This window comes from Ips typographus, linkage group LG5 (assembly GCF_016097725.1).
Source record: "Ips typographus isolate SLU linkage group LG5, UJ_Ityp_2.0, whole genome shotgun sequence".
NCBI classification, from domain to species: domain Eukaryota; kingdom Metazoa; phylum Arthropoda; class Insecta; order Coleoptera; family Curculionidae; genus Ips; species Ips typographus.
The window spans coordinates 8,944,509-8,968,677 of NC_138426.1; the positions used below are offsets into that span (position 1 = coordinate 8,944,509).

A 24,169-nucleotide genomic window follows, 5' to 3' on the forward strand; every position below is an offset into this window, starting at 1 on the left:
GCATATCCTCCATTATCGATACGGTTTTCATCTATGAGTCTTCAGTCGGCCACGAGGACAACATCCCTACAACTCCTGCGGCAATAACTTGAAGGGAAACAATCATGCGCAGATTAGAAAACACGCATCCCTGTGCGATACTTTACAACCTTTTGGTTAGTTTTCTGCGTACCTTTATCGGGTGGAAATGCGGTCGCGTGCGATTTTTCCCGGAAAATTTTGCCGATCCCTAAAGTGACTTGTCAATTGGTTGAAAGGCAATTTCGATGTTTTATCGGTTAAAACTGGATTTTTGGAGACAATGTGACTGGTTGAGTTGTGAGTTTGAAACGGACCAACACGAAGTTCTACGAAGTGTTCGAAATACAGCGAAGTCGATCCGACAGGAATGATGACGGTACCAAATTCATCGTTGTACAGACTGGGTAATTTTAATTTAAAATTTTTGTATTAAATACAAATGAATATTACACTCTATTAAATTGCTAAAGACCAATAAGTAAAAACAATTTTGGAACCCATTCTTTATTTTAAAATAATTTCTCAACAATAAAACAAAAAAGTCCTATTTAGGTTAATAACCGTCAATTTCTTGCCATGACACCACTTTGAGGTCCTACGGGAAACTAATCCGACTTCCGACAAAAAGCTTTAGAAAGTGTTTTTATGTATTTGTCAAAGTTGATTTTGTGTACAAAACAAATAACCCTTGGCTTTGCAACATTATCTTTTGCAAGAAAGTTTAATAGTAAACGGTGAATCATACCGCACTGAATTATGATAAAAGTTTAAAATAACCGTCTCCAAATGGAATGTTTTATACATTTCTACTGTAGTGGTGCGAAAAATGAAAGTGCGGCCCTGTATAAAGTTGTTCGATGCGGGATCGAAGGTGAAGTGAGGGGAGTCGGTCGGTGTATGCCGAACAGACAAGTTGTGGTTTTTGGTGGCTAAGCTATTTTATTCAGATTACGAAAAAGTATGAAAACGGAAGTTAAATAAATGTATTAGTCTTGTTCACTATACACTTTCTTCAAAGAATCCCACATAACCCTCAGACAGTTGCATTTGGCGCCCAACGTGGGGCTTGAAGAAGTGTGATCCAGTGAATAACGCAGTATTTCGGCTAGATTGGTGTTATACCTGGTAATAATACCGTGGTTATAGAGAAATTGAGACGCTGGTAAGATTGCACCATTTTATTGCTTTGTGCATGACATGTAATAGTGCATACTTGAGAATTTCTGAGACGTTAAAATGTCAAAACGAACCAGAAATAAGCGTCGTGATGCTGATTTCGCGTATCAGGATGATACCGATGATGATCAAACTGAGGCAAATGCCTTAATCAAGGAGTCTGAAACGGACATGGCGGGTCAAGGAGCTGATGTAGGTGCAACAGCAAACGCTTTGATTACACAGGGTACCGGCAGTGTTAATCTGGAAGCCATTTTGTCGCAGCTAGCAGTCGGAGTCTCGAATTTGCAGAAAACCTTGAACGGGTTATCGTTGAACCGCGACGTCACCGGCGCCGTGTCCATACATCGGTCGAATGCAGGAGCAGGGAGTGATTCAGCGTGTGCGGTCGATTCTTCACCGTTAGTAGACAGAAATAGTAGTGCATGTTCTAACAGTAGTGTAGATCGAAGTTATATTTACAATTTTAAGGAACTTGGGGGTAACAATGTGTCATTTTTTCCTAATGGAAAATTACACCCCATTGCGTTTTTGAGAAAAATTAAAAACATTTTTTCTGAGGCCGGCGTGCCTGAGCGGCATAAATTGGGCCTTGTTCTAACATGCTTAAAAGGTACAGCGGCGGACTGGGCGTCAATTAAGGAAAAAACTTTTCTAAGTTTTGACGACTTTGAAACGGCGTTTGTTAGTAGGTTTTGGGGGGTTGATAAGCAGCGGGATTTATTTCTAAAACTGAACTATGGTCAATTTGAGGGTGGAAGCCGCTCAGAATATTTTCTTGATTTGTTTAACCAAGCGGGGTTTTTGTCAACACCATTACCTGATCAAAAAATAATCTCAATGTTGAGCAGGCACTTTTCACCTGATATTCAAAGGGGTATTATTTCCTTGGGGTTAAATTCTTTTGATGAAATTGATGAGTATTTGCGAAATATCGATTCGACGTACTCTTTCGAGCAAAACAGTTCAGGGGATACTCGTGGAGTTCCGGCTCAAAATCGATTAGAAACTAACCGAACGAGCGCGAATAATAATTGGCGACGTCCAAATGGAAGATCAACGGGTGATGACAGGCCTCCAGATAATAACAATAGGGGTGTAAAACACATACAAATAACTCGCTTTAATGAGGAGTTAGGTTTTTCTAGTGATTCAGATTGTGGAGACGCTCAGGAAAATTCTGAACCAGACTTGATAAAATCAATAGATGTGGCAGTCAGGGTAGGAGATATCGAAACATCAGCTTTGATTGACTGTGGTAGCGAAATCACAGCTATTTCGGAAAAATTTTATAAGAAGGTTTCAAAGACCATTCAAATAGCCTTGTTGCCTACGGCGAATTTGTCAATTAGGGTTGCGATTGGAGGAAAGCAGCAACGTATAAAATCACAGGTTCTTTTGCCAGTGACGGTGCTGGGAGCGAATATCCAGTTAGATGTTAAGTGTTTGGTAGTGCCAGATCTAAATAGAGAAATTTTATTCGGATTAGATTGGTTAAAGGAATATAAAGCTATCGTAGACTTTGATGAATCGATTCTTCGATTCAGTCACAATAGTAAGTCTATTGTTGTTAATTTTGGGGCATCCTATTCCGAGGGTGAAATGTCACTTAATAATGTAGCTGCATTGTCAGTTCAAATAAAACATAGTAGTCCTAATGTAAGGCATTTTTACACTAAAGAGGAAATTTCAGCAGTAGCTTAGAAAGCGGATGCAGAAGAAGTAAATAGGAAAATGTTAGGGGAGCTTTTAGGAGAATTTGCTGACATTTTTTCGGAATGTCCAGGTCAGGTTAGGTCGTACGAACATAGTATTGACATGATCGATGAGAAACCATTTCATTGCTCTAACTACCCAATACCGTTCGCGTATCGAGATGAAGTTAGGTCGCAAGTGGAAGAGATGTTAGTTTGGGGGGTTATAGAGAGGAGCAAATCAGAGCATATATCTCCGTTAGTTACTGTAAAGAAAAAAGACGGCTCTGTTCGTATTTGCTTAGATGCAAGGACATTAAACAAAAAAATGCGTAAGGATTTTGTTAATCCACCAAACGTGAATGAGTTACTAATGAGTTTTAAGCAGGATATTGTCATTAGTTCAGTTGATTTGACTGCGTCGTATTGGCAAATACCTATTGGTGAAAAAGATAGGAAGTTTATTGGTTTTATCTATGAGGGGGACTCGTATGTTTTTAGGCGATTACCATTCGGATTGTCAACTTCAATGGCTAGTTTGATTAGATGTTTAAATCAAGTGTTAGGGCCAGAAGCTCGTGAATTTACAATCGCTTATGTAGATGATTTGTTAGTTTTTTCTGACACAGTCACAGAGCATTTTAAACATCTACGTCTTATTTTTGAGAAATTTCGCCTGGAAGGTATAACCGTGAAACTAAGAAAATGTCAATTTATTAGAGAAAAGGTAATGTTTCTAGGACATGAAATATCAAGTAAGGGTATATCTATGGATCCTAAAAGAGTCGAAGCTATTTTGGAGTTCCCAACACCTCGCAATGTCAGGGAGTTGCGTGGCTTTCTTGGATTAGTTAATTACGAAAAAAGGTTTTGCGACCGTTACTCGGAACTTACCGTACCTCTGCTTCGGTTACTGAAAAAGGAAGAACGATGGTCATGGGGTAGTATTGAGAAAGAATCTTTTAACGCCGTAAAAAGGGGATTTTTAGACGCAACTATAGTATCACATCCTGATTTTAAAAGGGGTTTCTTTGTTCAATGCGATAGTTCAGACTATGCTATCGGTGGAAGCCTTTACCAAATGTCCGACAATCAAGAACGGAACGTTATCGCGTATACAAGTATTACTTTAAAAGGTAGTCAATTAGCGTATACGACGACTGAAAAGGAACTACTGGCTCTTGTTCATTGTCTTAGACAATGGCGTACATTTTTATTAGGCCAAGATGTGACTGTTCTAACAGATCACAAATCTTTATGTTTTCTGTTCACCAGCCGATTTAAATCAGCAAGACTTACTCGATGGATTTTGTGTATCCAAGAATTTGATTTTAATGTGATTCATTGTCCTGGATCGGAAAATAGGATTGCAGATACGTTGTCACGATATCCTGCTAGTAAAGCATTAAATATCGTTCCAGATCGGTCGTCGAATATACATGTAATGGCAATAAGCATGACTGATAGGTTGAAGCAATTGAAAAGTAGCTTTCAGTCGCTTAGGGAAGATCAACTGGAAGATTCTTGGATGGGTACTAAGGTTGCATTCCTTGAACAAATTCAAACATGTGCCCCGATATTCTCTGAGAAGGAGTTTCAAATTACTCAATGGTTTCGTATGCATGACGGCGTTCTTTTCAAGCGAGGAGATTCGTTAAATCCGGGATACAAAATATGCGTACCGAAAGCTCAAGTTGTTGAATTAGTTACAGCTTATCATGAAAACAATGGACATTTTGGTCGATCTAAAACTTATAGTCAAATGCGTGAGAAATTTTATTGGCCAAAGATGCAACGACATATAGGACAAATTGTGGCATCTTGCGACTTATGTCAAAAATCGAAGGTCTCTAATAAAAGTCGCGGGCTGCTGCATCCAGTTTTGCCTGAGAAACCGAGTGATCTTGTGTGTGTGGATTTGATGGGTCCGTTACCAGTGTCGCGGGGTGGTGTTTCGCAACTACTTGTGGTAGTGGATGCGTTTACAAAATATGTAAAACTTTACGCTCTAAAGAAAGCTTCAGCTAGGGCAATCGTGAATAGACTTTTAAATGATTACTTTGTTAATATACAGAAACCTCGTAGTATCTTGAGTGATAATGGATCACAATTTACAGGCAAATATTGGAATCGGATTATGAAAGAACAGAATATATCAGTTGTAAATACTTCTGTATACTTTCCAGAGGGCAACTTAACAGAACGATATAATAGAGAAATCGGTCGCTTACTTCGAGCATACTGCTATGATAAGCATACGCGGTGGGGATTTATGTTAGATTTCGTGGAAAAGTGTCTTAATAGCGCAGTTAATGAAATTACTGGTTATGCTCCTAGCATGTTGCAGACAGGTGAACCAATACCGCACTTAATTGACAAATTAATCGATTTTCCGACAGATAATCATACGTCTTCGAAACCTTCTCAAGAACAACTAATTTTTCTAGCCCGAGAAAACTTAAAATCAAAGGCTGAAAAGCGTGCAGACAGACACAACGCTAGCGTTAAGGCAATTACTTTCCAGGTGGGTGATAAGGTACTAATTCGGGATCATTCCCAGTCCTCTGCGGAAAATCGTCTTATTAAAAAATTCTTTTTATTGTATCATGGCCCTTTTTATGTGCTCAGACAGGCTGGTCCTAACTCTTATGTAGTTGGGGATGTTAGCGGAAAAGAAGTTTCAAAACAAAATATAATTAATCTAAAGAGGTATAGGGATCCGCTAGAAAGTGATCCTAAGAACTTACATTTTTAATAATTTGGCAAGTTATGTTCACCCACATGGTGGAATTTGTTTAGTGTTGATTTTAGGTTACGATCTTCTTAGAGTTAACTTTAGAAATGTTATTTTAGGTTAGTACTTAAGATCTCTTAGGCCTTGCAGGTCTTTTCAATTTAAGTAGGGGGGTGATGTAGTGGTGCGAAAAATGAAAGTGCGGCCCTGTATAAAGTTGTTCGATGCGGGATCGAAGGTGAAGTGAGGGGAGTCGGTCGGTGTATGCCGAACAGACAAGTTGTGGTTTTTGGTGGCTAAGCTATTTTATTCAGATTACGAAAAAGTATGAAAACGGAAGTTAAATAAATGTATTAGTCTTGTTCACTATACACTTTCTTCAAAGAATCCCACATAACCCTCAGACAGTTGCACTACGTAAAGTTAAAATTGCGTTAATTGTTCTATGAGCAGTAATTTGACAGTAACTACTGTCTGATGCGCTTGTCACAAAACGAAACATCTGTCAAAGCTTGAATAACGTAGATAAGGGCTATTAAGTACATTTAGCTACTCACAAGATTGGAAACTTGGAATTATGGCTTTATTTTAATAAATGTGACGTAGGAGCTTGTTTAAGAAATGTTCTAGTGTCACGTGAGCAGTGACACACGTCAATCTGTCAAAACGCACTTTGCTCACATAGATACAACGTATTTTGCTACAGACAAAATATGTTTGATAGTCAAAAAGTTTGACAGTACTGGCAGAATTAACTTCTTAGAAGTTTGTGTACAGTCACGTGACTACTAACATACACAGACGTCATATCTGTCAAAACGCACTTTACTCACCTGAAGCTGTGTAATAGCTGGATGATTAGTAATTTGACAAAGCTGATACAACTGACTTTTTAAAAGCTTGTGTACAGTCACGTGACTGCTTTGTATATACACGACATATTTGCCAAAACGCACTTTACTCACATATACAGTTACAACACATTCTGCTACAGACAAAACATTGAGAAAAAGCAATGTAAAAGCTTGATAGTCAGTGTACAGTCACGTGACTACTGTCATGCGCACACGTCATATCTGTCAAAACGTATTTTATTCACACAGTTACAACTCATTTTTTTACAGACCAAATCTGACAAATTAGCTGTGTAAATGCTTAATGGTTAGTGATTTGATAGTGCTGACAGAACTGTCGTCTTAGAAGCTCGTGTTCAGTCACGTGACACGTCACAGCTGTCAAAGATAAAAATTAACTCAGATAAAACTATCGATCTAATATTGCATTACAGTGAAGATATCATAAAAGCTGTTTTTAGCAATATAGTTGCCACGTGATTGTCTGTTTCTGACGCAGTACATTGTCACGTGGCGATAAGCTGTTTTTTTAGCAATAGTTGTCACGTGATTGTCTATTTCTGACGCAGTATACCGTCACGTGACGAGTGTTTTACAGGTTATAGCTGACAAAACTTGCTAAACACAACCTAAAGCTATGAAATCGGTATTAGCAATCTTTTATAGTTCCATATTTTCGCCTATAATCCACATAGTGATAGTGGCAACTTAAGGGAGCTACAAAAATGATAAATTAAATAATTTTACCTATTTTGAGTACTTCTTTCAAGGTCGAAGACTCATGTACCAAATACCATCTGTTCCACACACAAAGAAACTAATCAAACACTTTCAACAATACCGCTAAAGCACTATTATAACTCTCTTCCAAGAGCCCATAGTCTGGAAAAATAGAATCACGTTCAGGATTTCCACCCATTAATGGGCAATTCCCGGGTTAATAACCGCCACTTTCTGTTCGGCGCCAAGAAAAATAGACAAACGATAGGAAGCTTTTAAGAACGTTGATCGGTTTAGTTTGAGGAAGAATATTAGACTCTCGAAATCCGACAAATGAAGGTTATAGAGACGTTGTGATTTGCTCGGCAAGTTGCATTAACACACATCGATAAATCCGAGTTTGCAGGCGCAAAATAAAAGAAAACTTCCGCCTACGTATAGAGACTAATGGAGCGAAAGTTTCCCCCAAGTTGGAGCTTTCCGTTTAACTTTAAAGGGGAAGTTGTTTGTGTATAAGATACCGTATTATTGCTAGGCGGCTGAAAATGCAGCAGTATAAATTGCTCGTTTGTACCATAACAAGATTTTAAAAAAAGTGTGTATCATACCTTACCAAGTTATGATAATTATTATTAATGACATGGCTCTTTTATTATGGACTAGTATAGGAACTGAATATTCCTCAATTTATGGCACTAGAGCTATAAAAGAGTAATATCCGTGACGTATATAAAAGACAGTAAAATGTCGTATAAGTGAAATCTGTTTCCAGCGCGAAACTGGCACTTAAAACTGTATTTTATTAACTATTAAAGCTCAGAGTAACGGTTTTGCCGTAAATGGTTGTAATGAGATTGTTAATCATTTTGTGCAAGGTTTTTAGTGGGAGGTTTCATCACTTTTGGAGCGCTTAAAACGTTTAAGTGCTCTTAACCGCACTGCCTGCCTCTAAGTGCAATCTTGTTGCTCTGTTATTTAAAAAGGTGAGGTACAGCACATACCATGCCTTGAATTTTTGTGTTGCCAAATACTATTCGATTCAGTAAGAACAATACTGAGTTCAAATTGTATAGTAAACTAAAAAACAATGTCTAAAATTCAGATTGTCATTACGAATAGTTAAGTCTAACAGGGTCGTGTTGAACGGAAAACTAATAATAAGGCTTTTAAGAAAAAGTTTTTTAAAAAATTGTTCTATTTGTCATCGGAAAAACGCTTTTATCACCCTGAAACTTATCGATAATGACAAGAAAACTCCGACTTTCCTGAAAAACCTATTCGGAAAAATTATTAATGGTCTTCAATGCACAACCGGAGTGTTGTTCGCACAAAGGAAATCACCGCTTTTATCGGGAAAAAGGCGAAGTTTTCCGTCAAACTTTGCTTGTTAAAACACGTCAGAGTGATCCTAACCGAAAAAAGTCGGTTTTTTGGTGATTGATAGGTGTGAATAAGCTTTCCCACACAATTTAAATTTAAATTTGTTTAAAAACGTATTCGAGTGAGGGAAATGTTAATTAAAATCTCCGTAAAAACTTAGTTACGGTTTAGTTACCGGACTCTTGTTTTGATTTCAATTTAAAATGAATCAAAAGTTGTATGATTTCAACTGAATTTTATGGTACGAACCAAAGTCCAGTTATTGACACTCTCTCAAATGTATTTTTTAAATAGATCCTGTATATTATTACATTTTTAAAAAGGTTCTTTTGCTATGATTTGAAAAATATACGGTAAGTATGTCATATTTGTGCCAAACCTTTATTAACCTAACTTTATTATTAACCATAGAAATCCACAATGTTTGTTGCGTTATTCTATATTTTTGATATCAAAAATGAGTGTCAGAGATGTACAACATTTAACAAAACGTTTCTTTTTTTTGTCTCACCCTGTAAACTGAAAAAACTGAAATTTTGAGAGCATTCTAAGAAAATTTAGTTAAAACCATACATAGACAACCACTAATAAAAAGAGAGAAACCATTAAAAATTCATGAGTTCAGTTTCTTCAATGTTGCCAAACTGACAAATTCTGCCAATTTGGTTTGAAAAGTGTTCGCAATGTTGGCAAACAAACAAATACTACCAAAATTGATTTAAAACGTATTTGCAATGTTGCCAAACTGATGAATTCTACCAATTCGTTTCGAAAGTTCCGAAATTTGGTCACGTGACTTACTGTCTCATTTATTGGATAGACTTTTGGCACCTTTGTCTAACTATTTTTTTTCAAAATTTTTTTCAAAATTCTTGTATATATGGGTTCTTTGTTTTTTTTTTCAGAAAATTGTTTCTACAGAGTGTCTCAGTATTTCGTAATCAAACTAGAACAGTCTAAACACTATTAAAACGTTTGTTTCATTATCTCACATCAATACAGTTCACTAAGATTTTGAGACATTCTGTATGTTTCCATGTTATCAAACTGACAAATTTTACTAATTTTAAGTTTTTCTCATACAATCACGTGACCAACTGTCGCATTTATTTGACAGACAAGTCTGTTGCCACCTTTGTCCAACTCATTTGGTTTCTAATAGTTTCTCTCTCCTCACCACAATTTTCCGGTGGATAACTTTGAACTTTCCAAAATATTTGTATATTTGGGTTCACCTTGTTTCAGAAAATTATTTCTACAGAGTGTCTCAGTATTTAGTAAAATTTGAACAGTCCAAACTGTATTAAAATGTTTGTTTTATTATTTCACATCAAAACAGTTTTTTTAAATTTTTTAAGGCATCCTCTGTATGTTTTCATGTTGCCAAACTGACAAATTTTACTTTTTCTGATACAGTCACGTGACCAACTGTCGCATTTATTTGACAGACAAGTTTATTGTCACCTTTGTCCAACTCATTTGATTTCTAATAGTTTCTCTCTCCTCACCACAATTTTCCGGTGGATAACTTTGAACTTTCCAAAATATTTGTATATTTGGGTTCACCTTGTTTCAGAAAATTATTTCTACAGAGTGTCTCAGTATTTAGTAAAAGTTGAACAGTCCAAACTCTGTTAAATATTTTATTATTTCAACAGTTCTATGAAATTTTTTGAGGCATCCTGTATGCTTCCATGTTGCCAAACTGACAAATTCTATCAATTTGAAGTTTTCCTGATACAGTGGTCACGTGACAAATTGTCGCATTTATTTGACAGACACGTTTATCCACTTTGTCCAACTCATTTGGTTTCTAATAGTTTCTCTCTCCTCACCACAATTTTCCGGTAGATAACTTTGAATTTTACAAAATATTTGTATATTTGAGTTCACCTTATTTTCAGAAAATTATTTCTACAAAGTGTCTCAGTATTTGGTAAGCAAACTAGAACAGTCTAAACACTATTAAAACGTTTATTCCATTATCTCACATCAAAACAGTTCACTAAGATTTTTGAGACATTCTGTATGTTTCCATGTTGCCAAACTGACAAATTTTACTAATTTTAAGTTTTTCTGACACAGTCACGTGACCAACTGTCGCATTTATTTGACAGACAAGCTGGTTGCCACCTTTGTTCAACTCATTGATTTTCATGGTTTCTCTCTCTCCACCACAGGTTTTTTATGTATAATTTTGAAATTTTCGTAATACTTGTGTAATACACAGTGTCTCAGTGTCAGTTGTCAAATTTGAACATTCTGTATGTTTCCATGTTGCCAAACTGACACGTTTTTCCAATTTTTAGTCTTTCTGATACAGTGGTTCAACTGCCACATTTACTTGGTACCATTTGTTGTTATTTTTGTCTAACTCACTGATTTCTAATGGTTTCTTTCTTCTCACCACAGGTTTCCTATGTATATGGGTAAAATGACAAAAAAAAAGATGACGTAACAATACAATAGACTGGTATATTGTTTTGAATGGGAGAAATAAACAAGCAAAGGTTTTGTGTCATTTTACCCATAATTTTAAAATACTCAAAATACTTTTTTAACACACAACATTTAGCAGTTTGACAGTTTTGGATCACAAAAAATGTCTAGAATGTTATATAAGAAATATGAATTTTGAGCTTTTTTAAAAAAGTTTTACTTCTCCTAGAATATTCATCAATATTAATTAACCCAAGTCAAATCAACTAATAAACTGTACTCAATCATGTTTTATTCAACTAAATTTTTGATCCTATTGCGATTTGAACTTATGGAGAAAATCCTTATTTGAAAAAGCTGCTTCTTAGGCTTATCGGTGCCATGTCGTTTTCTGCTCCTATTCCTGACGTGAATTTTAAGTTCGTACATCCCCGATTTACTCCTATAAATCCGGTGCGATTTGCTAAAGCGAATCCTATTCAAGAAATGGCTTTTAACCGATTACCGAGCAATTTTTCCGTGGATTTGGCAGAAAAAAGAAGCAACAAATCACCCGAAAAATGATGATAACTTGATGATTGAAAAATCATACAGATGTATACAAAAAAAAGATGATAATTTTTCGTTCGTGTTGCGTGCGTTTACTGGTTAAGTGAAATGTTTCCCCCAGAGAAAAATGAAACAGATAACTACCAGAGATAAGCTGTCGACTTAAATAAATAAAGTATGTCGTTGTTATTAATAATATTAATAATTAATAAGCTCACCGATGCAAATATATGGACCATATGGTTGTGTTGAACAACCGTCTATACTACAGAGTGTTTGATTTGAATTCTGCACATGTGACTGGACTTACATACAGAGTGTTCTTGTTTTAGTGGTGATGGAGAGACCAGCTCTATAACGGAAGGGTTGCGCTCGGCCCTTGCCCGACTGCGACAAAGATCAACCCCAGGAAGCCAAACCTCCCCATTGCATCATCCCCAGCTCCGCGTAAGTTTAAATCTTGTTTGTTTAGTTATTATTCAATTCATTTTAAGGTACTTTAAGTGCAATAATTGAACTCTTGAGCTTGATTCGGTTTAATTTTTCGTTTACCATCTTATTGACCTCGTATAAAATAGTCTCGATTTGTTTGATAAGGGGGCCCATTATGTTGCCCAAGTAAATTATGTTCGTAATAGGCTCTTTGGGGTCGTTATATTTTGCTTGTTCTCTTTTGAACAGTGGCGTCACGATGTTTGATATTCTAATACCATAATTATTAGGCAACAACATGTTTTTACTTTACACACTAAGACAAGCAGTTTACAATCACTATCTATTAAATGAAATAAAGAAAAATGCAAATTTGATGTTCCACCCAAAACTTTATTATATCACATTCATACAATAATGGGGCAAAAGAACGAGGAAATTGTATTTTTCAATTCGACATTTAACCGAGCGGAATTTTTCCAAGTCAGTCAGTTTTTCCTGACCTTAGTCGGAAAATATGAATTGCCCAATAGCTGAAAACTCTTCTCAGGCGAATGGAAGAAAATCAAACAATGATCTCTGCTGGAAAACGGAAAATCTTGAACCGTTCCTAAAACGATGATCCGGCCACATTTATGTCCATAAATATGGATTTTATGAAGATTTTTACTTGAAAACTGCGTCTTTCTGTTTGTTTAAATATATTTTAGTCTTTTCTGCATGTTGCCATATGCAAAACTCTGTACGAAATGCATTTTATGGTGTGGTGGGAAAAAACAATCAATTCAATTTTCCTTTTTTAAAATTCTGCGAAAAAGAATACTAAATTAATGACATACATTTGTTTTTGCATAAATATAATGTTAACTCAATCGCAGTATATTTTTATTCAAACAGGATACGCAATAATATTTGTTTAAATGTAAATCCCATTACCACAACAATAAAATGTGGGACAAAATATAATTGTTATTTACAGTTTACAGTAGAATACACAACTTTTTCTGTAATAATTTAACGAGATATCCATAATTCATCAAAGGAATGTTTGAATTTTATTCATTTTGATCCTTTACATTATTGTAATAAATAAAAGTATAATTAATGTATTTTAAGCAAAATTTCACTGTTTGCTAAAAAATAGCTGGTTAATTTCTAATCTCAAATGTTGAGTCTACATGTGCAGCATTTGTCTAAATCACAGCACTGTTGTGATTGGTCTGAGCATTTTTTGACAAAAAAGGTGTTGTCAAACTTTGACATGTCAAATCAGTAAGTTTAAAATTTGTTGTAAGTGACGTACAAAATACATATATATTTTTTTAAAAAACACAAAAATGTTTTATATTTTTACGTCACTTTTGACAGGTGTCACGTGACTGTCTAAGTAACCAGTGTTCCCTGACACGTCAAACATTGCCAGGGCAAGAATCACAGTTTAAAACAGTTTTCTTGCAGTATTCGAGAAAATACATGGTTTTTGACTACATAACCATTATTTTAACAGTGGTCACGTGACTGTCTATGTGAATGGTGTTCGAGTTTTATGTGACAGTTGTCAAAAACGTCAAAACTGTCCATAAAGCTGTAACAATCACAGAATAATAGTTAACTTGCAGTATTCGAAACGATTTTTTAGATATTTCGAGACAATTAGTTTGACAGCTGAGACATCTATATCTAATAATCAATCTAATCTCTATATCTAATCTAAGGAAATAATGTCCCAGTATCACGTGATAACTGCCAGAAACGTTAAAATTGACAAATTTTACCCAGTTTGGGCATAAAACTGTAAAAATCACAGTATGAAACAGTTTTCCTGAACTCTGCGAGACAAGTCGTGAATTTTAGCTTCTCGGTCATTATTTTGACAGTTGCCATATGACTGTCTAATTAAATAGTGTACCAGTATTACGTAATTGCTGTCATAAACGTCAAAGTTTGCTCAACCAAAACATAATGCTAGAAAAATCAAAGTTATTGTCAAAAAATTAACGTAAATATTAAGTAAAACGTTTGACACTCTTAAGGCAATGAATCGGCTTTAAGACAGTATTTAACCTTACTAGGAGATTTATGGCAATTTGAAAATAAGAAGTGTTTCAAGATACTCTAGTAAAGCTTTTAAAATCAATTTTGAAGACAGTAAGATAGTTTCAAGACAAAAACAAACCTTAGAATATAGAAAACAAGAATAAGTCATTTTGAACCTCAATTTTGACAATAATAGAGCTTTAAGACGATAATAAAGTTTACGAAATCAATTTTTGCCAATCTGAAGAAAATAAGAAAGCTTCAAGACAATAAGAGACCATACGAAATCAATTTTAAAAATTTGAAGACAATTTTGATAACTTTATGTAGCTTACAATGTCAATTTAGCCAATCGCAATAAGACAACTTTAAGACAATTATAATGCTTTTTATGTAAGTTTTGACAATGTAAAGACACTCAGAAAGCTTTAAGACATTAATGAAGCTTACGAATTAAAATTTTGACAGTAAAGAAAGCTTCAAAAGACAGTAAAGAAGACTTCGAATATCACATTTTGACAATCTAAAGACAGTAAAGAGGCTTCAATACTGTAGCAGGGCTTACTAAGTCAATTTTGAAAATCTTAAAACAATAAGAGAGCTTTAAGAGGATAATGAAGTTTACAAAATCAGATTTTGCCAATCTGAAGAAAATAAGAAATATTTAAGACAATAAGAGACCTTACGAAATCAATTTTGAAAATTTGAGGACAATAGGATAACTTCAAGCCAACAATGTAGCTTACAAAGTCAATTTAGCCAATCTGAAGACAATAAAAAACCTTACAAAGTCGGTTTTGACGATCTGAAGATAATGAGACAACTTCAAGACAATTATAATGCTTATGATGTAAATTTTGACGATGTGAAGACACTAAGAAAGCTTTAAGACATCAATGAAGCTTACGAACTAAAATTTTGACAATAAGAAAGCTTCAAAAGACAGTAAGGAAGACTTCGAATATCACATTTTGACAATCTAAAGACAGTAAAGAGGCTTCATTACTGTGGCAGGGTTTACTAAGTCAATTTTGAACATCTTAAAACAATAAGAGAGCTTTAAGAGGATAATCAGGTTTACAAAATCAAATTTTGCCAATATGAAAAAAAAATGAAGCTTTAAGGCAATAAGGGACCTTCGGAAGTCAATTTTGAAAATTTGAAGACAATAAGATAACTTCAAGCCAACAATGCAGCTTACAAAGTTAGTTTAGCCAATCTGAAGACAATAAGGAACCTTACAAAGTCAGTTTTAACGATCTGAAGACGACTTCAAGACAATTATAATGCTTATGATGTAAATTTTGACAATGTGAAGACACTCAGAAAGCTTTGAGACATCAATGAAGCTTACGAACTAAAATTTTGACAATAAGAAAGCTTCAAAAGACAGTAAAGAAGACTTCGAATATCACATTTTGACAATCTAAAGACAGTAAAGAGGCTTCAATACTGTAGCAGGGCTTACTAAGTCAATTTTGAAAATCTTAAAACAATAAGAGAGCTTTAAGACGATAATGAAGTTTACAAAATCAGATTTTGCCAATCTGAAGAAAATAAGAAAGATTTAAGACAATAAGAGACCTTACGAAATCAATTTTGAAAATTTGAAGACAATAGGATAACTTCAAGCCAACAATGTAGCTTACAAAGTCAATTTAGCCAATCTGAAGACAATAAAAAACCTTACAAAGTCGGTTTTGACGATCTGAAGATAATAAGACAACTTCAAGACAATTATAATGCTTATGATGTAAATTTTGACGATGTGAAGACACTAAGAAAGCTTTAAGACATCAATGAAGCTTACGAACTAAAATTTTGACAATAAGAAAGCTTCAAAAGACAGTAAGGAAGACTTCGAATATCACATTTTGACAATCTAAAGACAGTAAAGAGGCTTCAATACTGTAGCAGGGTTTACTAAGTCAATTTTGAAAATCTTAAAACAATAAGAGAGCTTTAAGAGGATAATCAAGTTTACAAAATCAAATTTTGCCAATCTGAAGAAAAAAATAAAGCTTTTATGCAATAAGAGACCTTAGGAAGTCAATTTTGACAATTTAAAGACGATAAGATAACTTAAAGACAAAAATATATTGTACAAAGTTAGTTTTTGCAATCTGAAGGCAATAACACAGTTTCAAGACAATAAGAAAAACATATCCAATATCAAATTTTGACAATTCAAACAGAGTATGTCGTTTGTTGAACTGATTTTGACAATCTTAAGACAATAATAATGCTTATAATGTAAGTTTTGACAATGTGAGGACAGTCACAATCTTAAGACAGTAATGAAGCTTACGAAGTAAAATTTTGACAATAAGTAAGCTTCAGGACAATAAAGAAGGCTTTCAATATCACATTTTGACATTCTAAAGTCTAATATTGGACCAATTTATTATGTAATTTGTATTTACAGTGTTGTATAGTTTCGTTGCTTTTATTAGGTACACTCTTCTTAGTCTTCTTACGACTTCTTTTTTCTTGTTTATAGGTTAAATATTTCTCATTTTTATTTATGGTTATTTGAATTATAAAATAAAATTACTTGTTTGGACCCCATTATTTATTAATTTAAATTGAAACTCCAAGACTTGAATGACACGTATTTATGTGGTGTTAAACCAACAGGAAATAGACTGAATTGATTAATAACGGGAGTTCCAAAGGCAATGGACGCCCCAACAACAGTTAATCATCCTAAATTATGTTCAGACCGTTATGATTGAAATGTTTTCGCGAAGGATTAATTTCGCTCCTGCTTTGTTACACTATAAATCATCCAGTCAAGCTGACTTAGATCTGGCGTGCGCTCAGCCCTCTTAACATATTCCTTGTAATTTGATCTTGGCGTGTTCCCGGAAAATTTCGAAAGAATAGAGTAACGACATTTTGTTCACTCTTAGAAAAAAAATTGAATAAAGCAAAATAAACGAGATTCTCTAATGGCAAGTACAATAATGCCCCTCGACTTGGAAATGTAGTTTACTCACGTAATTATTATAGCGGTGAGGCCATTAGTAGAAACTTTGGGTTTTACGGTGTTTTATGCCGTGTTTACTTTCAGGTATGTGGAAATTTCAGTTGTAAAGCGCCCAGTTTACCCAGAAAAAAAGAACAAATTCATTAACCTGGCTTTCCGGCCTTGTGTCCCCGCTTTCAAAATTACTTTTCAGCGACCCTAATTTGGTTTCAAGTTTGAAACTCACCCCAGCGACTCGTTACAAGCGAATTTAATAAAGTTTGGCTTTTCAATTAAGCCTAACCGAACTCACAGAGTAATTCGTTCGAATTATCCATCCGTTGAAATACCAGCAAACTGTAGCATTTTGCCTTCTATTCATTATATTGATACCTTTTAATCCACTAGTGGGTTCCAAAGTGCTAATAGTGATGGAGATTTCTCATGCAGAAACTCCATTTTTTGTTTGCGAATATTGATGGTATACAACCCCCTTAAACAAACTTAATAAAATTATAATCAGGGCTGAAAGTTGCCTTTTTGCGGACGACTTGAGTTAGCAATTAGCTACCAAAATTATGGTAATTTTTGTTTCAAACAATTTGGGAAAATGCGGGGGCATGTTTGTTTTTCATTATTTAGCCAAAATTATGAGAAAGTTTTAATCAGTATGCCAAAATTGCTATGATATTTTCTATTGTTGCTAGAAAGCTACTGATCAGTCAAGAAGAAGAGAGAGAAGCACCGCCCTCTGTACAAGAAAGCCTAGAATGTCACTTTTAATGGCAGCGTTAGCGGTTTTCGTTTTGTACACGAACCTATGCAGATGCAGTAGAAAACATGTTTTTTTTTATTTTTTGGTGTAGTTGATTAGAAGTTCTGAGTGAAAAATCACAGAACGCTTCATTCCTGATCCAGATATGTATAGATATGGCTTTTTATACCCAATAAAGTCCAGCCAAAGCAAGTTTGGTTAGAACCCTTTGTCCTGGAAAGTACAACAAACTAATGTGAAAACTGCTCAATCAAAGAAAATTTGGAAATCCTTGAAGCTAGGTAAGCAAAACTGGTAAATGGGTTTTATATTATTACCAAGACCTTTCTTTTAAAATGTAAATGTGCCAATGGAACTTCTAAAAGCTGTCCTGTTTCTTCAGAGTAAACCTTTGTTGCTCTCAAAATGCAGGCGGCCTCAAAATGTAACTCACATATCTATGTATGTAAGAGGCAATAAGTTTACTGAATGAGAAAGCATATTGTACTTACTACGTATTGTGTTGGAGTAAAATCATTCCAGTTCAAACCTTTCAACCACTGTTGGGTTCGAGCAGGGTCTTTTGGAAAGTAAAAGACTGACACTTTAGGGCCTTTCCCAAATTGCTTGTACAATTTGGCAAACAACAAGTGGACAGCATATTGTAGAGACAATAGAATTTAAGTTAAAAAACCAACAAGAAATTATAGAACAATGAAGGAACAATAACAATAGTGATAACACAATAAAATGAACACAAACTACACTTTCACTAGAACAATAAACATATAAACAACAATATATAATAGCAAACAAAAATTACTTTGGCAAGTAATCCCAAGTCTAGACTTTAAATCATAAAAATTACTTTAATCATCGAAAAACTCAATTTCCACAATACAAACAAATGCAAACTGTCAACCACTATTTCGGCCATATTGGAATTTTTGGCATGCACCTTCTTGGCTTTCTTGTACAGAGGGCGGTGAGAGAAGTCATCTGCAGTCGCAACTACCTGTTTACTATAGTTTTAGAGCTTGATGGAGTGAATTTTGACGGTTGTGACGTTTATGACAAAAATCACGTCCTTAGACGTCAAAACTGTTCAAATCCCGCTCATAAAGCTAGAAACTGCATACAATTGTAATTGACAGTTGGCTACAATTATTTACTAGTTTTATAGCTCCGTTGGCTGAATTTTGAAATGTATGTCTGTGGACTTGTCAAATGAAATTTATACTGTCGAGTTTAGCATATTTCAAGAATGTCTACATTTTAGAGCCAGAAGAAGTGAATTTTGACATTTTTTTGACATCTACATCAGACTGAATAACGTTGCTAGACGTTACAACTGACAAAGTTCCACACAGGAAGCTGTAAAACAACATAAAATATCGTTGGCTATATTTTAAAGGGTATTTACTAGTTTTATAGCTCCATGAAGTGAGTTTTGACAGTTGTTACTTTTATCACAGACTGAGTATTGTTTCTGGACGTCACAACTGTCAAAATCCCACTTATGCCCCTATAAAACTACATAAAATATACATGACTGTTTGCTAAGGGTATTTATTAGTTTTACAGCTCAATGGACTGCCTCGGCATTTTTATGATGTAACAACTGTAAAAATCTCACTCAGGAAGCTATAAAACTATAATTGACAATTTGCTAAGGGTATTTACTAGTTTTATAGTTCAATGGAGTGACCTTTGACAGTTGTTACGTTTAGGACAGACTGAATAACCTTTCTAACATCTGTTAAATTCCCACTCATGCAGCTATAAAAGTACATAAATTGTAATTAACTGTTTGCTTAAGGTGTTTTTGACAGTCGTGACGTTTATGACAGACTAAACAACGTACCTAAATGTCACAACTGTTAGGGTATTAACAAGTTTTATAGCTTGATGGTAAGGTAAGTAATTTTTGGTAGTTTTGACGTTTATGAACGTCACAATAGTTAAAATTCTACTCATGGAGCTAGAAAACCACATAATATATACTTTTTTTTTTTTGAATAATGAGAAAATATCATTACTTATTGTCGCCTCCGTCTACGTTTTTAGGTGTAATTTCCGGATTATTTTTCAAAGCATCAAATCTAAAAGCTTTTTATAAATTTAGACCCTCCGAAAAAAGTGCCTAAATTCGGTCCCAATTACAGTTAATTGCCATTTCGTGTAGGCAATTTTACGGATCAACATCTTTGACCTCGAAGGGCGAAAATAGGGACGCAAATTCCACTGAAGTAACTTTAATTAGACCTTTCGGATTAATAAATCATTTAAAGCGATACAGCTGTTCCGGGTAATTAGCTTTTTTGTCGCTACGCCACTGATCGCTTTTTTGCGAAGAATTGCCTTAAGTAGTTCAAATTGACTCTGCTTTATCGAATTAAACTCTTCTGTAGGAGCGGAAAGTTTACATTTGGTCTGTAACCATGTTACGGTGTGTTTGCTTTTACTTCTTAGCCTTGTTGCTACTTGTGGTGGAGATACAGTGCGATGCTAATCCAAACATTATCATAATTGGCGCTGGAGCAGCTGGAATAGCTGCAGCTACCAGACTTTTAGAAAACAACTTTACCAACGTGCAGGTTTTTGAAGCTGAAAATCGTATAGGTGGCCGTATTTATACCGTTCCATTTGGACGTGGGGTTGTGGATTTAGGGGCCGAATTCTGTCATGGTGAGAAAGGAAATGTAGTATACGAACTAGCGAACCCTTTGAAGTTGCTTGCTTCCGATACACCCCACCTGGAGGTACATTTCAGCGAGGATGGTTTACCAGTATCTGATGAGTTGCAGGAGAAGTTGCTTAATTTAACTCACTCGGTTGTACATCGAAAATGGGAGAAACTCAATGAAGATGAGGTTTGTGGAGGGATTGTCAAAGGTAGCGATTGTTTGGAGAAACTCATATCAGAACAGAGTGAAACAGACAGACACTTTCTCAACCAAGCTCGACTGTGGATATCAAATTACAAATGTGCCACCGAAAGCTGTTTGGGGTTAGACGACTTAAATTTACTTTCTAATTATGAAGAATGTGAAGGAGATCAAATGATTGACTGGAGAGGTCATGGATTTAAAGCTATCCTGGATGTTTTAATGCGTAAACATCCACTCCAAACTGGTCTCAAACCTCTTAATGTCAACGTAACTTTAAACAGCAAAGTGCTGCAAATAGCAAACTGGGACAACACCAGCAAAGTCCAGGTATTCCTAGATGGTGAGAAAAGCTTGACAGCAGATCACGTGATTTTCACTCCTTCACTTGGTGTCTTGAAAGCACGTCACAGAGCTTTGTTCTCTCCAGGACTACCACAAGAGAAAGTGACTGCAATTAGCGATATTGGTTTTGGTGTTATTTTAAAAATTGCGATGCAGTTTATTGAACCTTGGTGGCTTCGGAAAGAACCAAAAATGCTGAGTTGCATGTGGAGTGACAAGCACCATGATGCTATAGAATCGCACAATTTGACTTGGATCAAACACTTTGTAGCTCTAACACCAATTCCAGGGAATGAAAACACTTTAATGGCTTGGTTTTCTGGTAAACTGGCTCCAGCTATTGAATCTTTGTCGGATGAAGATGTCATCAATGGAATTAAGTTTATTTTTACTAGGTGTTTCAGTAAAACTTATCCTAACGTTGCGTCACCAAAAGACTTTGTCAGATCAAGATGGTGGACTCAACCAAACTTTTTAGGAGCGTTTTCTTATGAATCAATGAAGTCCAACAAGGAAGAGGGGGTGAAGCTGCGGGAAATTTTGGCAAAACCAATTTTAAATGAAAAAGGTTTACCAACTTTACTCTTTGCTGGGGAAGCTACACATCAAAGCAAGTTTGCCACTGTTCACGGTGCTATAGAAACTGGTTACAGGGAGGCTGATCGTATTATAAGGTTTTACAAGAAAGCTGCCTAGAATTTTGTAACAAACTTTTATGTAGCAATAAGTGTTTAATTAATCTGTGTTGGTTTAGTGTTTCTTTGTATTCCAGGTTTTATAAATGCTTAATAAAGTATCAACTCGCTTTCTTTCGGGTATGTCAGGTTTAATCTCAATCACCTCTCCAAACTCCAGCAACTCTAACTGGCTGTCATTTTTGACAGATTGCCAGTTGACTCCCACTTGACTAATGGTAGCAGATTTGGGGTTGCCAAACTTAGCAAAATTAGTCCAGAGTTCCATAAACGTACGCAAATACCGGTCTTCTTTACTTCCGGGCAGAAACTCTGGGGTAACCTCACTTTTCCAGAGATAACCCAAATCGTCTGCGTGGCAGGCACCTGGTTCTGGAACTTTTTTGGAAAAAGTTTGGTTAGGTTAGGTTAGTTTGGTTAGTGATTCTTATACCATGCCGCCCCAGTTTTTCTAAAGCATTTTTGAAATAGTTCAATCCGGTTTCAATGGAAAACCTTAATAAGTATATTGGTTGTTGGGTGCTTTTTAGATGACCAGTGATTGCCTCGGTGATACTGGTCAGGAACCATAAATCGCTGAGTAACTGAAAGGTAACTTTGTCATACAAACTTCTTAAAAAAAACAATAATTTTTCTAACATTATAAGAGACACCTGGATCGTTATACAACTGTTGCAATATACCAAGCGTTTTGGATCGTTCTTCATTTCCCAGACTGATATCACTGGGAATGGCATCTTCTAGGTTCAAAGGGTAGTTTTCAATTTGTTGCAAAGCAGCAAGGTAGTGTTGGAGCAGTCCTTCAGCATCGTTGTAACTGAATATCATGGGAACTTTGTTGTAATTTCCTGCTTTAATTATATCTTTAGCGTGCTCAGTCAGGAAAGCTGTAGGGTTTGGTGCCTCAATTACTGGGCAAAAAGGTCTTTTAGAAGTCATTCTGGAAAACTGTAGGTAAACTTGGTTAATCACTATTGGTGCAGAAGATTGTAAAATTTATAATGCAACAAAAACAAACTTAGTTTTAATATGATTTGTTCCACACAGGCCTTCAGAGAAATGTTAAAGGTACAGCGAGAAAAAGTTTCCAGCGAGGTTAGTTTTATGAAACTAACTTAACTATTAATCATGGCAAAACATGGATAACTTACATCTGGAATTTTCTCCTGTGCCTTATAAATATCAAGTCCATCAGCTTTCATTAAAATATCTAAAGCTTCTATTTCGCTGGTTGCCTCCAAACCCATTTTATGAACAATTTCCCTTGCATTGTTCTTGGCACCATAAAACCAAGGGCACAAAGTGCAACCACTTTGCATTATAGCTTTATGGAAAAGCCCTTTAGAGGCTGCTGATAAAACGTGAGCGTGCACTGAAGCTGCCCCAGCACTTTCCCCAAAAATGGTTACATTGTTTGGGTCACCCCCAAAAGCGCTAATGTTTCTTTGCACCCATTTCAAGGCTAAGTTTTGGTCTTTCAAACCCATGTTACCAGTCACTTCTGTACCGTCGACGCTTAGAAATCCTGTAATCGTTTTACTTTTAGGTTAGATAATTTTGGAGGTCAGCTCACCTAATATTCCCAGCCGGTAGTTTATGGTCACCACTACAATGTCATTGGTCATTAAAAATTCAGGACCATATATTCCAGGTCTGCTGGAACCAAAAATAAAGCCACCACCATGAATGTATACCATTACAGGACGAAGTTTTGAATTTGCTTTTGGTAGCTGTGTAAAATTCAATTAATGAACCACCTGGAATGTTTGTTTGCCCAATACATACCGACCAACAATAAACATTCAAAAACAAGCAATCCTCTGATCCTCCTAACTCAACAGTGAGATCATCTCTAGCAAAACTTCTGTTACCAACTTGTGTGGCATCAACCACTCCACTCCAAGGATTTATTGGTTGTGGAGGCTGTAATTACCACTTTTCGTTACCTTCAACTCAATTTTAAAGGTTGTTGTACCTTGAAACGTAGATCACCCACTGGAGGTTTTCCATAGCGAATACCGAAAAATTCCAGAAAAGGCTTCCCATCCAAATTGACGCCGATAGTTCCTTGAAGTTTTCCATCAGGAGTTTCTGCTATTGTAGCCCTGAAAATTAATTTGATTATCTAAAAAAAAACATTTTTTATTGCTACAGACGCACATTACTGCGACCAATTTCAATTGAATTTATTAATAAACAAAGTTTTCAGTAGGATGATAACACGTCTAATGAATTATTGCGTAGATAAATAAGACGCAAACACCAAAATGCTTTCTAAATAAACTGGTATAGTAACAACCAGAAATTTAAAATTGTTGACCGAACTTGATGATATAATCAACAAAACTGATCTTATACTACATTATAACTGTTAGAAAACAAGATTCTGCAGCCTTGACTAGATAATTTAAATTGTTTAGTATTACAAACGTGCCTATAAAACTGCTTCAAAATTAGTGATGAATTAGTTAATCGAGTATTTT

At 35.4% G+C, this 24,169-nt stretch overlaps 3 protein-coding genes across 5 annotated transcripts in view; 2 read left to right on the top strand and 1 right to left on the bottom strand.

Annotated features, from left to right (window-relative positions):
- The first annotated feature begins 200 nt into the window (after positions 1-200).
- Rgk1 (Rad, Gem/Kir family member 1) overlaps positions 201-24,169 on the top strand; it is a 127,515-nt gene continuing 103,546 nt past the window's right edge. Inside the window, exons 1-2 of one of the 3 annotated variants that reach the window (XM_081980544.1) lie at positions 201-425; positions 11,900-12,014. Coding sequence is in view for 2 of the 3 variants with exons in the window: in XM_081980543.1 (XP_081836669.1) it covers positions 11,798-11,839; positions 11,886-12,014 (171 nt within the window). In the remaining variant the exon portion in view is untranslated. Of the gene's footprint in view, positions 426-11,775; positions 11,840-11,885; positions 12,015-24,169 lie in introns of those variants that run through there. The other 2 variants (XM_081980543.1, XM_081980542.1) reach the window with 2 other exon arrangements.
- On the top strand, positions 20,159-21,796 carry LOC145729688 (spermine oxidase-like). Its single transcript, XM_081980547.1, has one exon. The coding sequence runs from the start codon at positions 20,200-20,202 to the stop codon at positions 21,685-21,687; it is 1,488 nt and encodes a 495-aa protein (XP_081836673.1). The 5' UTR covers positions 20,159-20,199; the 3' UTR covers positions 21,688-21,796.
- LOC145729687 (esterase E4-like) lies at positions 21,690-24,081 on the bottom strand. Its single transcript, XM_081980546.1, has 8 exons — positions 23,847-24,081; positions 23,662-23,791; positions 23,472-23,609; positions 23,260-23,416; positions 22,838-23,211; positions 22,326-22,634; positions 22,120-22,270; positions 21,690-22,064 (listed from the first exon to the last, which is right to left on the bottom strand). Coding segments are annotated over exons 1-8 (1,584 nt in total). The 5' UTR covers positions 23,849-24,081; the 3' UTR covers positions 21,690-21,741.